The sequence below is a fragment of the Delphinapterus leucas genome, chromosome 10, assembly GCF_059928025.1.
Source record: "Delphinapterus leucas isolate spDelLeu-1000000601 "Yukka" chromosome 10, BTC_Dleu_Yukka2, whole genome shotgun sequence".
In the NCBI taxonomy this organism is placed as follows: domain Eukaryota; kingdom Metazoa; phylum Chordata; class Mammalia; order Artiodactyla; family Monodontidae; genus Delphinapterus; species Delphinapterus leucas.
The window spans coordinates 100,277,040-100,298,709 of record NC_143138.1 but is presented as its reverse complement, the minus strand read 5'-3'; the positions used below and the strand labels follow the sequence as shown (position 1 = coordinate 100,298,709).

The following is a 21,670-nucleotide window of genomic DNA, read 5'->3' as shown; positions in this document are numbered from 1 at the left end:
CTGCGCAGCACCCTGCTTTTGCTCCCCACGCCTCAGAAGCGGCCGTTGGGTTTTGGTCTTTTTGTATCATGTTGTTCATAATTGGCCACAACTGCACATAGGTGCAGTTATTTTTCATCCCTCATATAGTTTCTTACTCGAGGAGACACTGGTCCAGGTGTAAGCACTGCCGCAAAAGGTGCCAGGTGCCAGCCTGTCTCAGCAGCATGCGTCAATACCTCATTCGTTTTTATGACTAAATAATACAACGTCGTTTGGATAGACCACCTTTTGTCTATCCATTCATCAGTCAATGGACATTTCAAATATTATTAATACTCCAGTTCTCAGGTTCTATAATTCCAAACCATGGCACCCTGTCTTTCAGGGACAAAGCATACCAAAAACACTGCCTCTATTTGGCCACGACTCTCTCCTCTCTCGGGTTACCTCTGGAGGAGGGAGCGCCTGTTCTTTGGGTGAGAACACAGCCCTAAATATGTAGAGACCTGCTGAAGACCCTACGGCTTACAGGAAAACCTGGGATTTATTACTCCAGATTCAAGGGCCACTGGGCCAACCTAAGAAATACTGTCTTTTGCGGAGCTGGATGCTCTGCACCATTTCCTCGCGGCTTACTCCAAGTCCCCTCCCAGGACCCTCGAAGGGAGCGAGACTGTCGGGGTCTCCCCCTCGGGCGGATCCTCTCCCCGCGGGCCTCCGGCCACGTGGCGGCATCCAGCCAATCAGCGCGGGGCGTCCGTAGTCTCGGCAACAGTTGCGTCCAAGCTCTGCAAGTCACGGGTCTCTTGCAAACTTGGTATTACTGTTTTTCTGGTACCCCATACCCCCGCGCAAGCAAGCACACACAGACACACACGCACGTTCACACACTCTTTTCAGCACCCGCTTCCGGCGCCGCGACCATGGACTATTCTGAAGAGTACGAGGCTGTGTTCCGGTCTCTGCTCCGTAAGTTCACCCTAAGCTCCCAGGAATCAACGCCAGCTCCAGGAAGCCCTCAACCCCCGGGTGGACGGGTACAAGTGGGGTGAGGACTACGACAGGGACGGATACCTCATTGTGTCGTCCTCTCTCTGGGTGCGGGGTTGCCAGGGAATCGAGGGCAGGTCGTGCATGTTTCTCAGATTTCCTTGCCCGGGCTGGAGGAGCAGGCCGAGTTGCTTTGGCTTGGAACCAGCGGCCCAACCCATGGGCCCGGGAAAGGTGTCCAGGCCCTCTGGCTGGCCCTACTTCTTCGCTAGACATTAGTGTGTTCAGTATGGGAGAAGAGGCATGGAGAAGACCAGCAGTCTTCAAAAATTTTGGTGATAGCCTGCTGTCTTTGACAAGCGCTGCAACTTCAGAGGTGAAAACCAGATAAATGGATACTTACAGAAGAAGGGTCCAGGGGTGACACCCAGGAGTAAGAGGTCTGCTAAGTGCAGAGGATGGGGAGGAATGGTTCCAAGGTCCTGGAGAGCTCTGTACACTGGAGCTTCAATTAAGGATACAAGGAGTTATCCAAGCCAAAAGGGGGAGGAAAGGTATTCCAGACCAAGGGAACAGCATGCACAGAGGCCCAGAGACATGGGGTCTTCAGAAAACTGCTGGTAGTTTGAGTGTTGCTGGAGATGAGAGGCAAGAGGGGTCAGAAGGGACAAGATCAGGAGAGATCTTGCGAGCCAGGAGATGGGGAGGCCACTGAGAATGACAGGATTGGATTGGGAGCGTCAGCAAATGCAGAGTCTGACTTGGCAAACTCACAATGTTGGGAGTGGGGCGATCTGGGACTGTCCCAAATTCCCAGGCCAAAGACACTGGGAGGTGAGGGAAAGGTGCCAGGCTAGAGGGGGCTGATTGGATGGGGAACTTGGAAAGAGTTCAGTCTTGGTTGGGTTGGAGATCCTTGTAGGCCGTACAAGTTGAGATGCTTTAGGAGCAACTGTATGTAGAAAGTTGGAGCTAATTCCAAGTCATAAATATGGGTATGGGTGTCCTCTGCATATGGAGGGCCATAGAAATGAGAGTGGAGGAGAGTGTTTGGGGGAAAAAAAAAAAAAGAGTGCCCAAGTGTAAGCCTGGAGACTATCTACATTTTAGGAGTGGGTAGGAAAAGAGAAGCCAAGAACAAGTGGCCAGAGAGGTAGGATGGAACTTAGGGAGAGATTTGTATCAGAAGCCAAGAGAAAAGGAGAGAATTTCAAGGAAGTATTGAATTGTCTCCAGACACCTGAAGGGCTGTCCCAGAAAAGAGGGAACAAATGTGTTTTCTGGGGCATCGGTGGGAGAGGACTAGGACCAAGGGTCGTAGAAATTCCAGGGAAACAAATTCTGGGTCAATATAAAGAAGTCTTTTCTAGCAGTTAGAATTAGGCACTCACAATGTTAAGTAGAGAACACCCTGTCACTGGAGGTATACAAACAGGCAAAGTCCGCAGGGGCGTTGTAGAAAGAGTTCCCTGACCTGGGCAGGCAATGGGACTAGTTGGCCGCTGAGAGCTTGCCTCATTAATCCCTGGGGAACATTTTCACACAGGCTCTACCCACAACCACATGGTGACCTCTTTTATTCGAAGAGCCCGCCTCACTTTTCTATCAACGGACAGAGGACCCCAAAGACTACTAGAATGCAAGCTTGGTGGGCCTGCAGCCTTCACTATGGAAGGGAAGGAGCGTAGGGGGAGGTTAGGGAGGAAACAGGAACCGAGTCCCAGCAAGGTAGCTTTGCAGGCCATTGTGAAAGAGCGTCGTTTACTCTAAGAGCAGGAGAAGCCATTTCAGTGAAGCCATTGCAGGGTTTCAGAGGGGGAAGGGATGCCTCTGGCTAAAGGCAGATCATGGATTTGGGGTCTAGGGGGCGCACAGTGAGGAGCATGTTTTGAATGCGTTCGAGTACAGTTTAAACCCCTGAACCTGGTGCTGGAGGTCACTCCAACTGTATTTTCTTCCATTAGCCTCCTCCTTCACACACAATGCGCTTCTAACTTGTGAAACAGTTTAGTAACCCTGAAGTCCCTCAACCCCACCCTGATCGATCCCCATGCTGGCCCCTCTATCCCTTGAAACCCAACTCCTTCTGAAAGCACACTCAACGTTCCCTACCGCACGATGACCTCCCAGATCCCTCGGTCAGCGTCTCTCCCCTGACTGAAACCACCTTGTAACCCCTCTGGTTACCCCACCTTGTTCTGTGCCAGCACACTGCCTGTTGGGCACCCAGCCAGTACCAAGCACTGGGTAACTTTCAGTAAATGCTGGTTTGATGAATGGCTAAATTTTCAGTCGTACCAAACATTTTGTCCTCAAAGAAATGATAAATGGGTTGTTGAGAAGTACTTACTTCTGTCCACATTGATGTATACACACTTTAATTATTTTCTGACTATGAAAGGAATACATGGGCATTGTAAAGGGACTTAACAAATGTACTGACTGTTCACTTTGTGCCAGGCTGGGTACCAGGGACGCACAGGAAGTAAGACACAGTTCTCGCCATTGGGAAACTCACAGGCTGTTGGGAAAGAAAAGTATCTTCATCCAGAAAAATATGGTAAATGCTATGAGGGGGCTAAGCATAGGGGCTATGGGGACCAAGAGGGGGACGAGGGAGAGCCTGGGGTGCTTCAGGCGACCGTAATGCCTGAGCTGAGCCTCAAAGGCTAGGTAGGGAATAGTCAAGTGAACAGGGGAGAGACAGAAGCATGTTTCAAAGACAGGAAAGAGCACAGTTTGGGGGGGGCAGGAGGGGGGAACTACGGAACCACAGTCAGCTTAGTTTGGGTACAAATACAAGGTGAGGCAGAAGGAATGAGAGAAGGAGCTGGAGAAATTAGAGGGGTTGGCAGGGGTGGGTGGGACAGGTGGGGCTAAGTTAAGGAGATTGAACTTTATTCTAGAGGCAGCTGGGAGCAATAGAAGGGTTTTAAGCAGGAGAGTTTGGGTTTTAGAAGGAAAATGATGGTGACAATATTTTTAATAATAATGCTGTATCCCTTCTGAATTTCAGAACATTCCCACACCTGTTATTCATTTGATCTTCATAATAGCTTCGGGAGGTTGCTAGAGGAGAGTTTATATCATTTTAGGCATAAAAGAATTGAGACTCAGCAGGATTAGGTGACAGCCTGGGGTAATACCAAGTAATGGCTAAGAGTTGAGCTCTGGGGCCAGACAAACCAAATTCATGTCCCAGCTCTGCTGCTAATCAACTGTGTGACCTTGGGCCTGTCTGGGCCTCGGTGTCCTTACCTGTAAAAATGGGTGTCAATCATGATGCCAACCTGTTACGTCTGTCCACTTGCCATTCACTCACTCACCAGATATCTACTGAGCTCCCACTATATGCTGGCACCGTGGAGGTGCTGGGACTCCATCAGGGAACAAGAGAGATGAGATCTCGGTTCACAGGGTATTGGAAAAACATAAACCAAATAATTGCACCAGAGGTTTCAAATGCAACTGTCTGCCTGCACCAAGCCCTTACTGAATGAAATGAGCCGCATGTGAGACGATAGGGAATGGCGAGGCCTATGGCAAGCTGCAGAGCGCATGCCCCAGCCTAACGCAGTGCAAACTGGAAAAGTTTAAGTAAACAAGTATGTCAAGCAGAACAGGACCCTAAGCCTCATTCAGTATGAGGGCTGCCAGTGTGCAACCCTTGATTTACATACTTACGATAAGTGGTCTGAAGGAAAAGTACAGAGATAACATGAGAATACAACACAGCCTGAAGCTGGAGAGTGAACATTTGGTCTGACACGTGGAGAATGAGGAGGAGCGAGGAGGCGATGGATGGGGGAGGGAGCATTCCTGGCAGGGGGAGCAGCGTGTGCGGAACCCTTAGGCAGGATGGGGCTTGGATCATTCAGGGAACAGAGAGAACGCCAAGACGTCTGGACAGGGTAAGGAAAGACAGGCAAGTGATGAGGCAGGAAAGGTTGGCGGAGGAGGGTCATGGGACTTTATTTTGAGGACTGTGAAAAGTCATGGAAGTATTTCAAAATGGGGGGAGGGTAAGTATATAAAAAAATAATAACAGTGCACTTATTATGAACAAGCTGGACTGATCCTAAACATCTCCACCACTCAATAAGGTAAGTACCATCATTATCCCCATTTTACAGATGAAAAAATTGAGACCCTGCAAGGATAAGTGATCATGGCCCCAGTAAGCGGCAGGGCCGGAACTCAGACCGGAGCGTTCTGGCTGCAAAGCCTCTGCGCTTTACGGCACTAGGCTGCCTCAGTTGATCAGACCAGATCAGAATGGCATTTTAAAAAGATCACTCTGATTGCCAAGGAGTACTGGGGGCGGGGGGGGGGGGGGGGGTGGAGTAAGATTAGAATCTAAGAAGTTTCATGAGAATGCATATAAATCTCTTAGCATAGTGCCTGCCGTTGGGATTGCCCAGTCACGTTAGTTGTAATTATTTTCATCATCATAGCAAGGCAACAATAACGCCAGGCCTGGAACCCAGGTGCCCTGATGCCCAGCCTGGTGCTGAAGCATGTCTCCTTCCTGACTCCTTTGGTCCTCTTCCTGAAAGGAACTCACCTTCTAACCCTCTTCCAGGGTTGTACCAGTCTGAGTCCTTGGTTGACAATGGAAGTGCCAGCAAGGAGCTCGTGTTCAACCCTGACGCGGTCATCGCCCACTGCTTCAAGCAGTTCAAGCGGGAGGACTTCCACCTGCCTCAGAGCCGCCGGAGGATCATCTTCTTGCCTCGAAAGGAGGCTCTGATGCCCATCAATCCCACCCCCCACCCCCCGGCTCCCTCCGAGCCCACCCCCAGCTCCAAAGCCCTGGAAGTTGGGGACATCCAAGAACAGCCAGAAGACCCAAGGGCCTGGCTGACCCAGAGGCTGAGGGTTCGGCAGGGCCTGGAGTCATTTGGCAGCATAGAGAGGTGGCTGCAGAACAAGTCCAGACTCACGCCTTCGGAGGCCAAGGTCCTACACGAGAGCCACAAGGAGTGCGAGGCCCGGCTGATGGGCCAGCTGGCCACTCCCAGAGACACCGAGGTGAGCAGCCCCATTTGCCAGATGCAGACACTTCGGGTGTTAGGGGCATGCTGTCATTTCACTCCCTTGAATTAAGCAGGATGGGGATCTTTTACCCCCACCCCCACCCACCATCCCCCTCCCAGTCCCAGGGGAGCAAACAGAAGTCCTAAAAAGGTGTATTTGTTATCTATTGCTGCATAACAAATACCCCCAAGGTGACTTAGAGCAACAGATGTTCATTATGTCACTGCTTCTGAGAATGAGGAAGCTGGGAGGAGCTTAGCTGGATGGCACTGGCTCAAGCTCTCATCTCAAGATGCTGGCCTGGGCCACAGACACCTGAAGGCTTGACTGGGCAGGATGACCTGCTTCCAAGCTGGCTGCTGGCAGGAGGCCTCAGTTCCTGGCCACATGGGCCTCTCCTAGGGCTGCTCGAGTGTCCTAACCACAAGGCAGCCGGCTTCCCCCAGAGCGAACAGTCCAAGAGAGCAAGGAGGAGGCTGCAATGCCTTTTATAACCTCATCTCAGGAGGTCTCAGTTTCAGAAGTTTCACACCATCACTTCCACTACAGTCTGTTTTTCAGGAGCAAGTCACTAAATACTGCCCACATTCGAGGGGAAGGGGGTTGAGCTCCACCTTAAAAGGGAGGACGGTTGAAGAATTTGTGACCATATCTTAAAACCACCCCGGGAGGAATCATCCCTGGCATTCATCTGTGGGGCATTTTGAATACTCACTGTTCATTCATTGGTTCATTCATTTGTTGAGGGACTATATGTGCCAGCAGGTGCTCACAGGGCTACTGTGGGGATCACAGCTGGGAGGTTGGAAGAAAATTTTTTATAAATTTGTATATGTATTTATATATATTATACATATAAGTCCCTTTTATAAATATGAAAATAGAAGCTCAGTGAGGCCATACATTGTCCAAGCCCATAGGGATAGTAAATGGCAGTCAGTAACCAAAGCTCTCATCTTCCAACTCTTTGCAATACAGACACTGTATGGGACATCTCCTTACGATACAGACACTTGAAATTTCTCCCAGTTCAGGTAAAGCTGGCATAAGAGGTCAGGTAACTTGGGTTTAAACCCAGCTCTGCTCCTTCCTAGCTGTATGATCTGGGCCTTAGTTTCCTCAGCTGTTCAGTGGGGATAACCATTGTGCCTGCTTCCTAGGGCCACTGTGACATCTAAGTGGACTCATTTATATATGGCGCCTGAGACAGTGCTGAGCGTATCGTGAGCACTCAATAAATGTTTGCCATTTTTATTATTGTTGCAGACTTACTGATGTCATCTGGGTTGGCCCCCAAACTTCAGAGTCAGTCCTTGGTGTAATCATGGTCAAAAGCCAACTTTCATGGGTCCAGCACACGCTTTCCTGCCAGCAGCACAGCATCTAGGTATAAGCACAGGTCTTGGGTTCGAAACCCAGCTCCACCGCTTACCTGCTGTGTGAGCCCGGGGAGGTCACTTCACCTCTCAGCCTGTTTCTTCATTTGTAAAAAAAGGGAAACTAATACCTAATACCGAATTCACAGCATTGTTTTCTTCATTCAGCAAACCATCACTGCCTACCTGCAGAGGGCTGGGGGCTTTGTTGAGTACAAGGATAGGAGGTGGGGTATGTAGCTAAATAAGACATGGTCGTGCTCTCAAGGTGTTCCCATGCTAGCGGCAGAGGTGGACAGAGCAGATTAAGGACTCTACAGTTTGCCACAGGCCATGAATAGACTCTAATACCCTGAGGGGCTATAAGCTAGGGAACAGCAAGGCCCTTTGTAAACTGTCAAGTGCTGCACCAAAGTAAAGGAACATTATTCCTAAGTACAGTCTCCCTCGGCATCTGTTGGGGGGAACCCCACAGATACCAACATCTGAAGATGCCCAAGTCCCGTATATAAAAGGGCAGAGTATTTGTATATAATCCCCAAGCATCCTCCCGTATAAGGAGGATAAATCATATCTAGATTACTTAGAATACCTAATATAACGTAAATGCCATATAAATACAATGTAAATTTTATGTAAATAGTTGACAGCCAACAGCCATGACAAATTCAAGTTTTGCTTTTTGGAACCTTCTGGAATTTTGGGGGGGAATATTTTCTATCTGTGGTTGGTTAAATCCGTGGATGTGGAGCCCGTGGACCCGGAGGGCTAACTGCATTCCCGTTCACCTGGAAATGGAGGAGTAGGATTTGGATAGGAAGAGAAAGAAGGAGAGGTGTTCCAGGCAGGAGGCCCAGAAGGGGCAGAGGCTGGGAGGTGAGGGCAGCAGCAGTAGGAAGCTCCGGGCTGGGGCATGAATGTGCACCGAGAGCCCAGTGCAATTATAATACTGACTGGTCTGACAGGAGAGATGTGGATAAGAATAAAGTTTTACTTCTCATATTGTCCAAGCCTCTTGTTTCTTATGGGAAATTGGAGGCCCAGAGAAGCCAGATCCCCCAGGCGTCCTGTGGCAGGACGCACCTGCCGGAATCCAGCGCTCCTTGCCCTCCCCCTTGCTGTCTGTTCAGGGTGGCTCAGACTCTCTCTCTCCCATTTCTAACTCTGGGGATCTAGCTCCATCGGCCTGTCTCCCCCAAACTCTCCCCTCTACCCCACTCTCTTGCCTTTTTCAGAAGAAAAGCCCGCGACCCCTCCACCGGCAGGTGCCCCAGCTACAACTGCCCAAACCCTCTGCCCTGTCGGCCTTGTACTCTTACCTGTGCAGCCACAAGATCAAGATCCAGGAGATATTTCACAAGGTGGAGCAGGGCAAGAAACAGAGGATCTCCAGGGAGGAGTTCATCACGGCTCTGAAGGCGGCGGTAAGCGCCTCCCCCGCCCCCGAGGCTGGCCTGACTGGGGGATGGAGGGCGCCCATGCACCACCCTCCCCCCCGCTGCCCCCTCCCCAGATCCTGCTCCGACTATCAGCCGTATTACTTATAAAGCCGCACTGGTATACGTGGCTTAACCTGAGGCCCCATCAGACCCCTAAGGCCACCCTGCACCTATCTGACCTTGAAAGGCCCTAGCTGAGTGGGAAGTCTGTGGAGTCAGCCCCATAACCCGCCAGCTGCTTGGGGAATCACCCCAGAACTGAGCACAGAGAGAGCTGGGCCTTCAGTCCTGCCTCTAGAACCTTCTAGAACTTCTGGAACCGTCATTGGCATATGACTCACCCGGGGTCTTGTTAAAATGCAGCTTCTCTCTCAGCTTCCATCTTGTTAAAATGCAGCTTCTTGTTAAAACGCAGTGGAAGCGCGGAGTCCTAACCACTGGACCGCCAGGGAAGGCCCCCAAGATGCTGCATTCTAACAAGCTCCCAGCGATGCCTGTGGTACAGGTCCACGGACCACACTTTCACAGGTTATTCAAAAATTCAAATTAGTTGTAAATAAATAAAAATCCAGTTCCTCAGTCACAGCAGCTACAGTTGGAGTGCTCAATAGTCACATGTGGTGAGAGGTTCCTCCACTGGATCCCTCAGACATAGAACATTCCCCTCATCCCTTCTGTCGGTCTAGCAGAGGTTTGCTAACTATGGCCCAGGAGTCAAATCCAGCCAGTCTCTTGTTTTTGTAAAGAAAGGTTTTTTTCCTGTAAATAAAGTTTTATTGGAACACAGCTACACTCATTATTCTACATATCGTCATGGCTGCTTTCATGCTAGGAGGGCAGAGTCGAGTAGTGACGACAGAGATCACGTGGCTCCCAGAGCCTAAAAATATTTACTATCTGGCCCTTTCCAGAAAAAGTTTGCCGACTCCTGGTCTGGGTGAATTAAGCTTTTATATATTTTGAATACAAGATAGCTTTTAAAAAAACTTTAGGAAGGGGAATGCTACATCTTTTATGGTCTTAAATCATCACCAGTTTTCCCACTATCATTTTATGACGTGTAATTATCGAAACAACATTTGAAAGCATTTAAAACAACAACAAATAAAGGGTTGTTAATCAATGTAACCCAAAGGATAAAACATTAAATCCTTTAGCACCAGGTGAGTTCTGATCTTCTTTAAGTAAAGCTCAGTGAATAACATCTACAGTCTAAAGAAGCTGACGAAGTTGTGTTTCCTTTAAAACTTTTCTTCTTGAATATTCGATATTGCTGGCAAGCATTTTACTTCTCTGAAGTTGCTCACCATCCTTAAAGGAGTAATGTGTATCAGATTTCCGATTCTTTTTTACTTCAGTTCAGGGAGGCTTATGTGTCCCTCATGGACAGGGATGACAGACGTAAAATCCTTCTTCCAGCCCAGCACAGGAAGGCTGTCATTGAGATTGGAATGGAGTGGGGAGGGAGGCCAGAGGAAGAAGTAACAGACTCTGCAAAGATGACGATATGTCTGGACTGGGTTTTGAAGGAGGGATAGGAGTTTTTCAGGCAGGAAGTGGGAAATGTCTGAGTAAAGGCAGAGGGTGAGAACGTGTAGGGTGTGTTCAGGGCCCCGGGGAAGGGCTCTGAGCTCCTGGGCAGAGACCTTGGGTGTGAGCTGGGAGTGGCTGAGGATGAAACTAGACGGGGAGGTGAGGCCAGGCTGGCTGTCCTGGCAGGACGTTTGGAGCTTGCCCGCCCGCCTTGGGGCTTCTCTTCTCTCCTCAGGTTGGAGTCCCTCTGAAAAGCCAGGAGGTGGAGGACATCGTGATCTGTCTCAGCTCTCTGGGAAAGCACAACAGCATCACTGTGGATAACCTGGCCAGCACCTGCAAGCAGTGGTCTTCGGCTCAGCAGAAAAGCACCCTGGCGACTGCAACAGAGTGTGCGTATCCACCTCCACCCCCGTGTCTCCACGGGGGTGGGGGGACCTCCTCGCCCTCCCTGAGGTCATGTAAAAGCCCTGGGAGGGCAGCAGAGGGGTTTCCTTACGGAGGTGAAGATTTGGGCGGGGTCTCTGGAGTTCAAGGTTACACGGAGCTGGGTGCTTAGCGTCCTCACGGGTAGGTTCTTTTAGAGACGCCTTGCTTAGTGCATCCCCTCCTCAGTCCCACAGGGTAGCGAGATTTCTGACCTCAGGTCTCAACAAGCCTCCAGGCCGAGACACCGTCACCCCAGGCACAGTCTCCGTCCCTCTCAGAACCCCAGGGAACCTGAGTGCCCCCACTGTAATGAGATCCTGTACCCTTTGTGTCTGGTGCATCCTTGAGGTCTCCTCGAGCTGGGTGGGCTTTCCCACCCACACTCTTTTTGCCTTGTCATTATGCATTACCAAAGCTTATCGTTATCCGCGTAGTTGGGTGCAAGTTATTTGGTGAATGATCAGAGTGCCCCAGACACAAACGTGCTGGTACACGTTTGCAGCAAAGGTATTTGGGACCTATTATTCCCTAAGAGCCAAGAGCAGGTATCTGCTTGGCCGGTGCTATCTCAGTGTCCTCACTGAGTTCCTTTTCCCTGGAGAGCAGCAGTGGGTAAGGTAAGCGGACTTGGGTATCTCTTGCTTTGCTTAAAGGGGCAGTAGCATCAAGAGTCTGGACGCCTGGCTTACAAGGGAGAAGGCGGTGGCTTTGGGGCACCCCCTGTGGGCTGCAAAGCTTTACCCTCATTTACCCACAGCATTAGGTCATTTTCTCCTTCCAGTCCTGGGAGGTCAGGGCTACTATTCATGCTTTGCAAGGAGGAAGCTGAAGCTTGGAGAGGCTGAACACCTGTCCACAGTCTCAAAACTAAAAGGTGGCAGGGCCAGGATTTCATTTCTTCCCGGGACAGTGGAGGCCTGGAAACAGGATGCTAGAGGATGAGAATGGCAACAGGAGGGCTTGTGGTCACGGTGCAGGTGACGGAGGAGGTGGCCACACTGGAGACTGAAGAAGGGACACCTTCAAGGTGCACCTCAGATGGCACTGACCGGACACGTGGGCACCTGCTTGGTGACATTGGTTAACTGCTTGATGGATTCCATGGCTGGGCACCCTCTCAGTTCCTCCTTCCTCTGTCTCTTCCCTCTGCTCCTAGACTATAGATCTGCCAAGGACAGTGGTTCCCCACAGAGTCCATCCAAGAAGCAGCAGGTGAATTTAGCCCCAGAGCCTCTCAAGATGGACCTGCTGACCGTGCCCGTGGTCGACACCGAGATGGAGGCACGGCCCATGACCCTGGAGGAGACGGACGATGTGGGCGAGGGGTACCGCGAGAAGAAGCAGCAGAGCAAGGTGCCCCCGCCAACAGGGGAGGGATGGGGCTTGGAGACTGGGCAGGCCTGGGTTCAAATCCACTGCCCCTGCATCACCTTCTGGCCTGGGGAGCTCTTAGTAGGGGGCTTCCTTACCTCCCTGTTGCCTCTTCTGTATGTAAGAATGGCACTTACCTCACAAGGTTTCTGTGAAGATAAAACGAGATGATGCATCTGAAAGTATCCCCTTCCTCCAACTCTTTAATTATGACTTCGCATCCTGAGCCCAGGGCTGCATCTTTATCACAGCTGGAATCCAGGAACCTGGCCTGGGGCCTGGCGCTGAGTAGACACTCCAGAAACAATGTGACGAGTGAAGGAAGGGAATAACTGATTACATGAGTTAATTCACCCAATAAATATTTATCGAGAGCCTGTGATGTGTCAGGCACCGTTCTAGGTGCTGCCTAGAACAAAACAGCCCCAGGCCCCAGGAAGCTGAGAGTCTAGTCAGGGAGGCAGACAGTACTAATATAATACTATCAATAAATATTTTCTACTATATACTTTTTTTGTTTCTTTTTGGTTGCTTGGGGTCTTCCTTGCTGCGCATGGGTTTTCTCTAGTTGCAGCGAGTGGGGGCTACTCTTCGTTGCAGTGTGTGGGCTTCTCATTGCGGTGGCTTCTCTTGTTGCGGAGCACAGGCTCTAGGTGCACGGGCTTCAGTAGTTGTGGTGCACGCGGCATGTGGGATCTTTCCGGACCAGGGCTCGAACCCACATCCCCTGAATTGGCAGGTGGATTCTTAACCACTGAGCCACCAGGGAAGTCCCTCTACTATATACTTTTTATAGTATAAATATGTATGTATATATATACATATATAAAATAAAATGTCAGGTATTGGTAAGTGTTATATTGACTAAGATCTGATTAAGTTGCATGATGAGAAAACCCAGAATGTTAGAGCAAGGATCAGCAAACTTTCCCTGTAAAGGCCCAGATAATAAACGTTTTAGGCTTTGCAGACCATGTGGTCTCTGTCACAACAACTCGGCTCTGCCATTGTAGCATGGAAGCAGCCACAGACAACAGCTAAACAGATGAGTATGGCTGTGTGCCAATAAAACTTTATTTATAAAAGCAAGTGATAGGCCAGATTTGACCTATAAGCTATACTTTGCTGATTCTGATTTTATTGTATTTATTTATTTTTGAACAAAAACAAGGAAAATTTTGTTAATAGTTGACTACATCAGAGCAGTGATTCAAGTAGACATCAGAAACTACTTTGGTCTAATTAGAACAAGAGATTTCTATTTTAAAATGCATTCTCGGGGGATGTCCCTGGTGGTCCAGTAGTGAATCCACCTTCCAATGCAGGGGATGTGGGTTTGATCCCTGGTCAGAGAACTAAGATCCCACATGCCACGGGGCAACTAAGCCCGCACGCCACAACTACTGAGCTCACGCGCCTCAGCTAGAGAGCCTGCGTGCCGCAAACGACAGAGCCCACGTGCCCTGGAGCCCATGTGCCACAACTAGGTAGAGAAAACCCACATGCCGCAACTAGAGAGAAGCCCGCGCACTGCCACGAAAGATCCCGCGTGCCCCAGTGAAGATTCCACGTGCTGCAACTAAGACCTGATGCAGCCAAAAAAATAAGAAAAAAAAACCTTAAAAAAATTAACTAAATAAAAAATTCATTCTCGGACTTCCCTGGCGGCCCAGTGGTTAAGACTCCACGCTCCCAATGCAGGGGGCACGGGTTCGATCCCTGGTTGGGGAACTAAGATCCCACATGCCTCGTGGCACGACCAAAAAAAAAATGCATTCTCATACTCAAAATAGCTATTTAATCATTTCTTCATAATATATACTAAGGTAAGCAATGACCTCCATTAACAGCTGATTCTGATTTTAGAAGCTTTAAAAAGATAGACTTTTTCTTTCCTTACAAAGAAATAAGGCCAAAAGTGGCTGTACGCTCCCCAGGCCTCTTCTATACCTTCAATACCTTGCTCTGTCAATACCTATATCTTCAATACCTTGCTCTGTCATCCTTAACACGTGGCTTCCACTTCAAAGTCACAGGTGGCTGCACCTAATTTAAATTCCCACACAGCCAGACAGTTGAATGTAATGTTTCAACAGGACACCTCTAGGGCCTAGTGTATGTATGATACAGTTGTGTGTGCACTTCCGTGTAAGGGGCTGTGCACACAGAACTGCACACGCTGACCATTCAGATGCTCTTCCGGGGATCACCTTGACCACGTGTGATTTTTCCTCCCAAGCCAGACTTCAGAACCTGCATTCTTTGCTGTTGCCCCTCACGGGGGCCCGGGGGGAGAGGTATATGAGGCTCTACGTCTGCCTTGGACCAGGAGGTGAGGAGGGGTGAGTGCCAGCCTCTGCTCTCTCCACAGCTCACCATCCCCTCCATCCAGTACACGGAGCACAGCGGGAACAAGCACTTTGATGAGCACTGCCTCTTGTCCACCATCCACGGGGAGATGGAGGCGGTGATCAACAGGTCGCGCACCAGCACCTTTCTGGTCTACCTGCAGTGCTGGAAGCTCTGCAAATCCTACAGCCTCCCGCTGACCGAAGACGTCCTCATGAGAGGTAAGGGCCTTGGGGCTGGTCCTCCGGAAGGTGCCAAGGGGGCCCACAGCCAGGGCGAGGATGGCGTCCACCTGAGGTCTGTCCTTCTCCAGCTGACACACATCAAAGCACGCCGCTGCGGCCTGTGGTGGGGACATTGCGGGGCCGGGCGGTGGGGGTGGGGGATGTTGGTGGTGGAGGGAGGAACAGCCCCGCCTGGTTCGCTCTTAGATGGGATTTTACAGCCCTGCAGGGCTGCAGGCTTCACAGGCCTGGAGGTCTGGGTTCCCCAGTCTAGAGCAGGAAGCGCCAGGCCAGGAGTTCCAGGTGAGGGAGCCAGAGGTTGGGCACAAAGAAAGGATCCCGATTTCAGAGAGGCAGTCTGGCTGGAAGTGGTAACTGCTATGATGCATTGGGTCCTCCAAACCACTTGTCTAGGCCAGGCCTGTTTCTTGGTGCTTCTACCACACGGAGGGAAGAAGGCACCGGGAGACAGGTTCTGCTGAGGCCCTTTGCTCTCTGCTCAGACCACAGGCCTCCACCCTGAGATTTCCTACTGGTTCTGCCCTCTGCGTGGGGGAAGGATTGTGTTTTCACACATGCAAGCAGAGCTGAACCCTCCACATCTCTGGGTGTGTGCTTCTGAGACATGGGACAGGGGAGTGTCCCCATAACCCCCTGCTGACCATGTAGCAATGCCGGCATCCCACATTTATGAGTTTATTTATTTAATGGGCAGGTCACTGTCTGTGCTTTAAGAACACGGAGTGAGCTGCACTTGAGGGCAGAGGTTTTTCCATAGGACCTCTGCAGGAGGGAGCTGTGGCCATACTGGGCGTGTGGCTTTCTCAAAAAAGGGGGCCCCCAGAGTGTAGTGTGACTTACCTGAGAACAAGAGTTAACAGTCACAATTGATTGTTTCCATCTTTTCCCCCAGATGGAGGGAAACACGTGCTAAATGTACAGGGCCTTGGGTCTTGTATTAGTTTGCTAGAACTGCCATAACAGAATACCACAGACCGGGGGCTTAAACAGCAGAAATGTATTTTCTCACAGTTCTGGAGGCTAGAAGTCCAAGATCAAGGTGCCAGCAGGGTTGGTTTCCTCTGAGGTCTCTCTCCTTCGCCTGCAGATGGCCACCCTCTGGCTGTCTCTTCACATGGTGTTTTCCGTGTACACATGCACCCCTGCTGTCTCTCTGTGTGTCCAGATTTCCTCTTCTAAGGATACCAGTCAGATTGGATTCAGACCCATCCTAACAGCCTCATTTTAGCTTAATCACCTCTTGAAAGGCCCTATTTCCAAATACAAATTCTGAGATTCTGGGAGTTAGGGCTTCAGTATATGAATTTGGGAGGACACAAGTCAGCCCATAACAGGTCTATACAAGGGGAAGTGGCCAAGGGCCTTCAGGAACACAGGCCAACCAGCCTAAACGGTCATTGTCTGCTGCCCACGCTGCCCATCCCTTGCTTGGGCGGCCACTTGCTGCCCGCCTGGGTGGGGAGGGCAGAGACAGTAGGAGACCCCACTGCTCTGGACACCAACTTTTCACCACATCATCGTTCCTTCCTCCTCCCTTGGGGAGCCTTGTCTGCCTGGATCATTTACATCCCCTGGTCTTGGCTAGCGGTGGAGCTGCAGCTGTGTCTTCTAAAATACCAGCATGCTTGCCAGGTACCCGAAGGCTCCTGTGGGCTAGGTCTTTTCCCCGGACGTGCCCCTTTGTCTGTCCCCACCAGAGGATCGAGCCTCTACTGATTCTCTCCACCACTGGCTTTTGCTGGCTCCTGGGTCCGCACACAGGTGAGCTTCACCTGTCTGCAGGATCCCACCACCCATGGGCACACGGGAGCATCTGTGGGTGGGCTTCCTTTTGCTTCTGATTGGTCTAGATGGAAAAGACACTGGTCCATCTCTGACCACTGTCCTGGCCACTATCTGTTGGCTGTCCTTATGACAGAGGCATGATCTGCTGTGGCCCAAGAAGCACAAACACGGGGATTTCCAGGTCTGTGTTCAAGGCTAGAGCTTGTGTTCAAGGTCTCAAGCTTATGGGCCGGAACTCCAGAACATCGAGGCATTTCCCATCCCCACTGAATATAGCTTTATTATTTTTCTCCCCCTGATTTTATAGATAATCCATGCTCACTTATAGTTTTTGAAAACATAAAAATAAAAATCCCCCCAGCCTGAGTTGACCAGCAATAATATTTTAGTGACTGTCCTTTCACAAGGGCAGTCTTTCTTTACTATTTACACAAAATTATTTATGTAAATCATTTTTAAAGTCATATGTGTGTGTGTATATATATATATATATATTTTTTTTTTGCCGTACGCAGGCCTCTCACTGTTGTGGCCTCTCCCATTGCGGAGCACAGGCTCCGGACGCGCAGGCTCAGCGGCCATGGCTCACGGGCCCAGCTGCTCTGCGGCACGTGGGGTCTTCCCGGACTGGGGCACGAACCCGTGTCCCCTGCATCGGCAGGCGGACTCTCAACCACTGCGACACCAGGGAAGCCCCTATATATATATATATTTTTTTTTTAAAGTAGTTTTCAAAAATCATTTAAACCTTTAAAAAATGTTGACATGGCACGTCTCCTCCTTCCCTCCCCTCCCTTCTCAGCTCCGCAATCCCTGCCCTCCCCGCCCCAATAACCAGCATTAATAACCTGGAGAATAACCCTCCATCACTGTGTCCAGAACATGAGATGTTTGTGTGTCACCATCTTAGGGCGGAGCCCCAGCCCAGTGCTTCTTACGTTCTTTACGAGGAGAAAACTGCCAGTGACTGGGTCTAGGTTAATCTAGTGAAGTCTTGGGTGAGCCCTCCCGTCCTCCTCCTGGACTTCTGACCAGGGCGCCCCTGCAGAGTGGGGTGTAGGGCAGCGCTCCGTCCTAACTACCCCCAGGTCTCGGGGCCACTGCTGCCCTAGCTGTGAACAGGCACCCTCACCTGTGGTCCTGTGAGCGGTACCGCGCCAGCCGCGCTTCCCGACAGCGTGCTGCAGTGATGCACACACCACCGTAGGGGAGGCTGGGAGAGGGCCTGGGGGACGCTCTGCACTACTGTTTGCAACATGCTGTGAATCTACAGTGATTTAACAATAAAAAATTTTTAATGTATATAAGAAAAATCTTTTCAAACAAAAATGTGAATTTGTTAAAACAGACAAACCCCCCGCTCTGTCCCAAAGCCTCGGTATGGGGAGGGGTCTTGGGCTGACAGGCCGTATTTCTCTTGCTGCTCACAGCCCTGATGTACCCGGGGGACAAGATCATTTTCCAGAAGGACGAGGTGCGTCCAATCCGGCAACCGGGAGGCTACTACTCGGACCTGAAGATCTTCAGTCCGAACCAGGCCCTGCTCCGATCCCAGGGCGTTTCCAAACCTGTGGCTCAGAAGCCTGACAAGCTGAGTGTCGGCCCCCTCCTCCCCTGCCTGCGCTCCTGTCCCACTGCTGCCCCTTTGCTGGGGGGCTGGGGGTCACGTTGTGCCAGTGTCTGTGTCCTAACCTGGCATGTCCAACCCAACTGATCACCATGGACTGGCCATGTGTCCCCGGGCACGTGTCTCTGCAGCCGCCTTGCCTCGTTCCCACGCAGCCACCCTCCTGACCACATCCTATGTGACCTCAAGCTCTCTGGAAAAGGTTAAAAAGAGGGACTTCTTAGAGAAACGGGGCTGGGTGTCAGGGCCCCTGCAAAGGACAGTGATGGCAGCCCCTTCTCTGTCCTGCCTTCTCTGGCAAAAGGTGGGCTTGCAGCCCCCCAGGAGGAGAACAGAACTCTGCACTGGGGCCTCCCCCTGACCCTCAGATCCCAAGTCCTCTCTAAGAAAATGTCCTTCTTTGTCAGGAGGTGACCCGAGGGCAGGCTATGAGCCAGCATCAGTGGTGACTGCAGACTGGAGAACGGCAGCATCCCTGCAGAGTGCGGGAGGAGGGGGCGGGCAGCTGACCAGATACCATGAAGCGGGGAGGGGCCCAAGATGGAACCACACCGTAGGTCACTGCCAGCTGCCTGCTAGGGTAGTCTGGCCAGAACAGCGAGGGTGGGATGCAGCAGAGCCAAGTGGAAATCCAACAGGCCAGCGGTTAAATGGACAAGTTACCTTACTCACTGAGCCTAAGTATGTTCATCTGTAAAATGGGCACAACAGCTATACCACACACAGTGAGGACCAATGAGAAATGCAAGTAAGCTTCTTAGCAGTTAGCACTCGAGCACTGATTGTTGTTGTTGTTTTAGCGTGCCCCGTCACGGCGTTCTCCAGTGCAGGAGTGGGCTAGGTCTGCAGGTGGGGCTGTCCACAGCCCTGGCTGGGAAGAGCTGAGCATGAGCCGGGCAGGTGGTGGCCTAGAGAGTCCTTTCTGATCCCCTAGTGACTGCCTTCCAGCCCCTGAGTGGCTGCCACCAGTTCCTGAGCCATGAACCTAGGGAACCTGAGAAAGTGACTTTTGTCCTGCTTAGGTGGGCCACAGTTATAAAGGATAGATGTCCCACGGGGCAGGGGTGGACTGGTTTCATTGGCTTCTTTGAATGCATTGTGAAAGATTCTGGAGCCAGACGCAGGCTTGCTGGGAAAGTGTGCTGTGGTGATTAGTGATGTCTGCCAGGCCTGAGGTTTGGGGCGTTAGCTTTCACCACCCTTGTCCTCAAGGCTGGATTCAGCTCTGGAAGGCAAGTGGGAGTCAGGGGCCCCAAAAGGACTCAGATTACTGAGCATGTCTCATAACCATCTGGGAGGTGCTGGGAAATGAGAAACCCGAGGCTCCACAAGGGGAGTGACTTGCCCCAAGTCACCCAGCCAGCCAGGCCTTGAGCCCAGGGCTATCATCCTGTCTGCCTGACCAATAGGGGCCCAGAGGTCCAGACACCCCAGCGCACTGTGTGTTCCACTGGAGCATAGGGGACAGAGTCAGGGCCCCACCCAGGTAGAAGAAGTTCTCCTTTCAGAGCTCTGGTCTGGACTCAGAAGTGGACCCCCTGTCACACTGACCTACTCCCCAAAGCCCCACTGACCTGGATTTCCTGTCTCCTGAAAAGATACCTCTCTCTCTCTTCTCCACTAGGAACATGCTGAAGAAAGTCAAGAAAGTCAGCTTTAAGAGGTTTGAGGAATTCACCAGGTCTGTAGTGATCATCTAACTCTGGGAGGGGGGCGGGTAGGAGGAAGGTGCCCAGGACTCGCATGTTGCAGGGTACACGGTAGCACTGCATCTGGGACTCAGTGCCCAGGAGCTGAGGGGCATAAAATGACACTTAGGAGTGCTAGGCAGACACTGCTCTCCAGATGTTAACTCACGTAAATCCTCTCAACAACCCTATAAAGTTACTCTTAGCATTCCCATTTTGCAGAAGAGGAAACTGAGGTACAGGAAGCTTGACTATCTTGCTCAAAGTCACATCTCTATTAAGTGGTGGAGCAGGGATTCGGACCCAGCTGTGCTGGCTCCAGAGGCTGCATTCCGAACAGCACATTAAAACGCCTCTGCAGAGCAGACAGAGCACTTAAGGGTTTGGGTTCAGAGGCAGCAGACTGGCACTCAAGCCTGTGCCCTGCCACTTGCTGGCTTGTGTGGTCTTGGAGAAATAACTCAGCCTCCTTAGGCCTCCGGGTCCTCGCTGGTGAGGCAGATGGCACAACAGAGCCCACCGCACAGCACTGGCGGGAGGGCTGGGTACTAGAGTGCTGAGCACGGTGCTGCACCTCCACTCTGCTCACAGCGGGTGGGCTCCGCTGGGAAGCAGCCCCAGCCGCCACCTGTCTCCGTGACAACCGTCCCGTTGTCTTCTCCTTCTCCAGGAAGCTGAAGGCGAAGAGGCCCAGTGGTCCGCAGCTAACCCATCCCAATTTCTTCTGGCCGGGTCACCTCCTGGACAAGCTGAAGCTCTACCTGCCCACTGTGACCGTGGACCGGAGCCTGGCGCTCTTCAGTCGTGTCCAACACCGGTCCCAGGCCTACTCAGCCACCTACCATCCCGAACACTGGTGGCCCATTAAGGACATGAACTACATGACCTATGCCTATTACGATGCCCCCAAGATCTACCACATCAACTAGACTGGCCCAAGTGTCACCAAACCTAGCCATCCTGGGGCCGGGGGCCAGTATAGCTAGCAGCCCAGAGCCGTAGACACAAGGACGGTATCAAAGGGCCAAACAAGAGAAGTCGTTTCAGTGGGAAGGCCCGGGCCAGCTCTCTCCAAACTCAAAGCGTGCAGTGTCACAGAGGGTGGATGTGTCCAGGGAAAGATGTGGGTTTTGAGCATTTCCCTCTCCTGACCTCTGTCCTTTTGAAATAAACCACGTTGGAGTTTTTCTCATGTCACCTGTGATCCAGCTGATGTGATTTCCTGCTCAGGAGCTGTGGCCAGAGGGATGTTGGCAAGCTGGGGTCCTGAGCCTGGGAAAAAAAACACACATTGCCTGGGGTTTTGACGGGGATGCCTGCATGGCACCTCCAGCCTCTCATCCTGGATCTCAGGGCCCACCAGGAAGCAGCAGGCAATGTGGGTACCCCGGTGCCCTTCTCTTGAAATAAGTGTCCCTCATCCCCCAAAGAATGAGCCATTTGGGTCACTACTTCTAAAACTCTTGGGCCTTTCACAAGTGCAAGCACACTGGTTCGTGAGCCCTTCCCCTGATTCGCCCACCTGACCCCCACATCAAGATATTTTCCTTCACAACACACACCCTGTGGACTGCTGTTAGCACAGTGCCTCCGTGCTCAGCATCCCAGTTGACTTCCACAGCCCACAGGGCAAGCAGGATTCGTGAGGTGTGGCGCAGTCTCGTGAGGTGTGGTGCAGTCTCAACCCTACGGCGTGCCAGCTGTGTGATGTTGGACAAGACATTCCCTTCGCATTTCACGTTTCATGTCTCTGGCTCTCCTCAAACTCCCCTTCACAGTCAAAATCTCACGAAGGAGTTGTCAACACTTGCTCCCTTCC

At 51.4% G+C, this 21,670-nt stretch overlaps 1 protein-coding gene across 1 annotated transcript; it reads left to right on the top strand.

The window, feature by feature from the left end:
• Positions 1–905: 905 nt before the first annotated feature.
• Positions 906–21,045, top strand: EFCAB12 (EF-hand calcium binding domain 12). The gene is made up of 10 exons (XM_089919894.1): positions 906–1,019; positions 3,433–3,532; positions 5,555–6,003; positions 8,621–8,806; positions 10,593–10,771; positions 11,908–12,139; positions 14,529–14,727; positions 17,967–18,126; positions 19,788–19,844; positions 20,522–21,045. Exons 1-10 carry the CDS (start codon positions 906–908, stop codon positions 20,778–20,780), a joined length of 1,935 nt encoding a protein of 644 aa, XP_089776020.1. The 3' UTR covers positions 20,781–21,045.
• Positions 21,046–21,670: the final 625 nt, after the last annotated feature.

Excerpts from the sequence above, each read along its gene's own strand:
- EFCAB12 (XM_089919894.1), top strand. The coding sequence starts at position 906 with ATGGACTATTCTGAAGAGTACGAGGCTGTGTTCCGGTCTCTGCTCCGT. Across the intron at positions 10,772-11,907 it reads GCGTATCCACCTCCACCCCC|TTCCTCCTTCCTCTGTCTCT; the intron begins GTGTCTCCACGG and ends GCACCCTCTCAG. Across the intron at positions 14,728-17,966 it reads CGAAGACGTCCTCATGAGAG|CCCTGATGTACCCGGGGGAC; the intron begins GTAAGGGCCTTG and ends TGCTGCTCACAG.